Source organism: Cyprinodon variegatus, unplaced genomic scaffold, assembly GCF_000732505.1.
Source record: "Cyprinodon variegatus isolate N-32 unplaced genomic scaffold, C_variegatus-1.0 Scaffold2015, whole genome shotgun sequence".
Lineage (NCBI taxonomy): Eukaryota > Metazoa > Chordata > Actinopteri > Cyprinodontiformes > Cyprinodontidae > Cyprinodon > Cyprinodon variegatus.
In genome coordinates this window covers 56658-58265 of record NW_015152468.1, presented here as the reverse complement: position 1 = coordinate 58265, position 1608 = coordinate 56658, and the positions used below count along the sequence as shown (strand labels likewise).

General features: G+C 54.8%; 1 protein-coding gene across 1 annotated transcript; it reads left to right on the top strand.

Annotated features, from left to right (window-relative positions):
• Positions 1 to 73: 73 nt before the first annotated feature.
• On the top strand, positions 74 to 1586 carry LOC107105032 (trafficking protein particle complex subunit 8-like; the record flags this gene model as incomplete). The annotated part of the gene is made up of 5 exons (XM_015405152.1): positions 74 to 176; positions 405 to 460; positions 850 to 1029; positions 1204 to 1305; positions 1383 to 1586. Coding segments are annotated over 5 exons (585 nt in total), but the record flags the coding sequence as incomplete, so codon positions are not given.
• Positions 1587 to 1608: the final 22 nt, after the last annotated feature.

Here is a 1608-nt window from a genome sequence, read left to right as displayed (position 1 = left end):
AGTACTGTATCGGGGCGCCCTCTGATGGCCGTGACCTCAGTACTGTATCGGGGCGCCCTCTGATGGGAAGCAGAATGGCAGCATCACTGTTTTTTCTTTCTCTCCAGATTGCAGACTCAGCAGCCGAGAACGAGCCAAGCTGTGCTTTAAGGCTACGCGATGCAAACCCCATGAAGGTACTTCAAAAACACACAGGCCCCCTCTGATTGGCCCTTTGTTGCCCTCTGATTGGCCCTTAGTTGCCCTCTGATTGGCCCTTTGTTGCCCTCTGATTGGCCCTTAGTTACCCTCTGATTGGCCCTTAGTTGCCGTGTGGCTAACTTCAGTTATTGGTTGTTGTTAGGGTGCATAATGAAGCAACCGTAGTTGCCTTTCTCAGACTGACTGTCTCTCATTGTTAACAGGAGCTGATGATGTGAAGGAATTCACTTTCTCAGACCTGAATCTGGGAAACGAACGGGTAATTTCTTTCATTCTTTACTTTTCTACATTAGGATGCTCTAACTCTTCCCCCCTTTAGCAAGGAGCGGTTCCTGGTGCCGTTCAACCAGTCCAGCAGGGGGCCCTCAGGTCCCAGAGGCCCCCATTAGGAACCACCACTGGTTCCTGAAGGTTCCCCCTGCAGGTGGAGGTCCTCTCTGGGGTCACCTGAGCGGACGCCGCCGGCCTGGAGACGCTTTCAGGTTTTAACGCTGCAGCTGTCCTCTTACTATGAGCGCTAAATACTGTTAGTGGTTCTGGAAGAGGTCAGAGGTCACGTGCGTCTCATTCAGCTGCACGGCGGTTGATGCGCCTCCAGTCGCGGCTCTGCTGCAGCGTTTTAATCACGGAGCCGTTTCCTGTCTGCAGATCGTCAGCTCCTCCACACCCTGTGGAGATTTCTTCTTCCGCTGCCATCAGAGCTCAGAGTTCCACCAACCAGCCAGGAGCTCCTCCAGCAGCAGAGGCCAGGCCCCTCCCCCCTCTGACATCACAAGCATCGCCAAGAAGTGCAATGAGCTGGACCTTCATTTGATCGTCATCTGGAAGGTTGGTCCCTCTGACATCATCATCATCCTCACAGTGATCAAAGCTGCTGTCCTTCAGCGTCTGAGGATGACTAGCAGGACACGTTAGCGAGCTCCGTTAGCCCCTCGCTGTGCCTCTCTGCTCCTCATGGTGCTTCTATTAGGGACATTAAGGTAAAAGCTTTTCTGTCTCCAGGCGTATGTGGTGGAGGACAACAAGCAGCGGATGGTGGAAGGCCAGCTCCATGTGGCTCTGCAGGCCGTGGGCCAAGAGGCCAGTTCTCTGCTCCCCAGAGAGGTAGACTCCTTCCCCATCCTCATCCTCAGGCTGGGCTTCACTGCTGCTTCCTGCACTCAGCTTCTCTCTGCTTCCAGGAAGCTCAGGAGATGATGCTCCTCAGGTTTAGGTCAGAGTCGCCTCCTCCAGCCCTCCTGCCTCATCCACAACTTTCCCAGCTCATCAGGACCAACCTCGGCTACCCTGAAACCTTCTCCCATCACTTCCTCAGAGACAGGTGAGAGATTGCTGCCGTGGGTGGGAGACTGCTGCCGTGGGTGAGATTGCTGCCGTGGGTGAGAGATTGCTGCCGTGGGTGAGAGA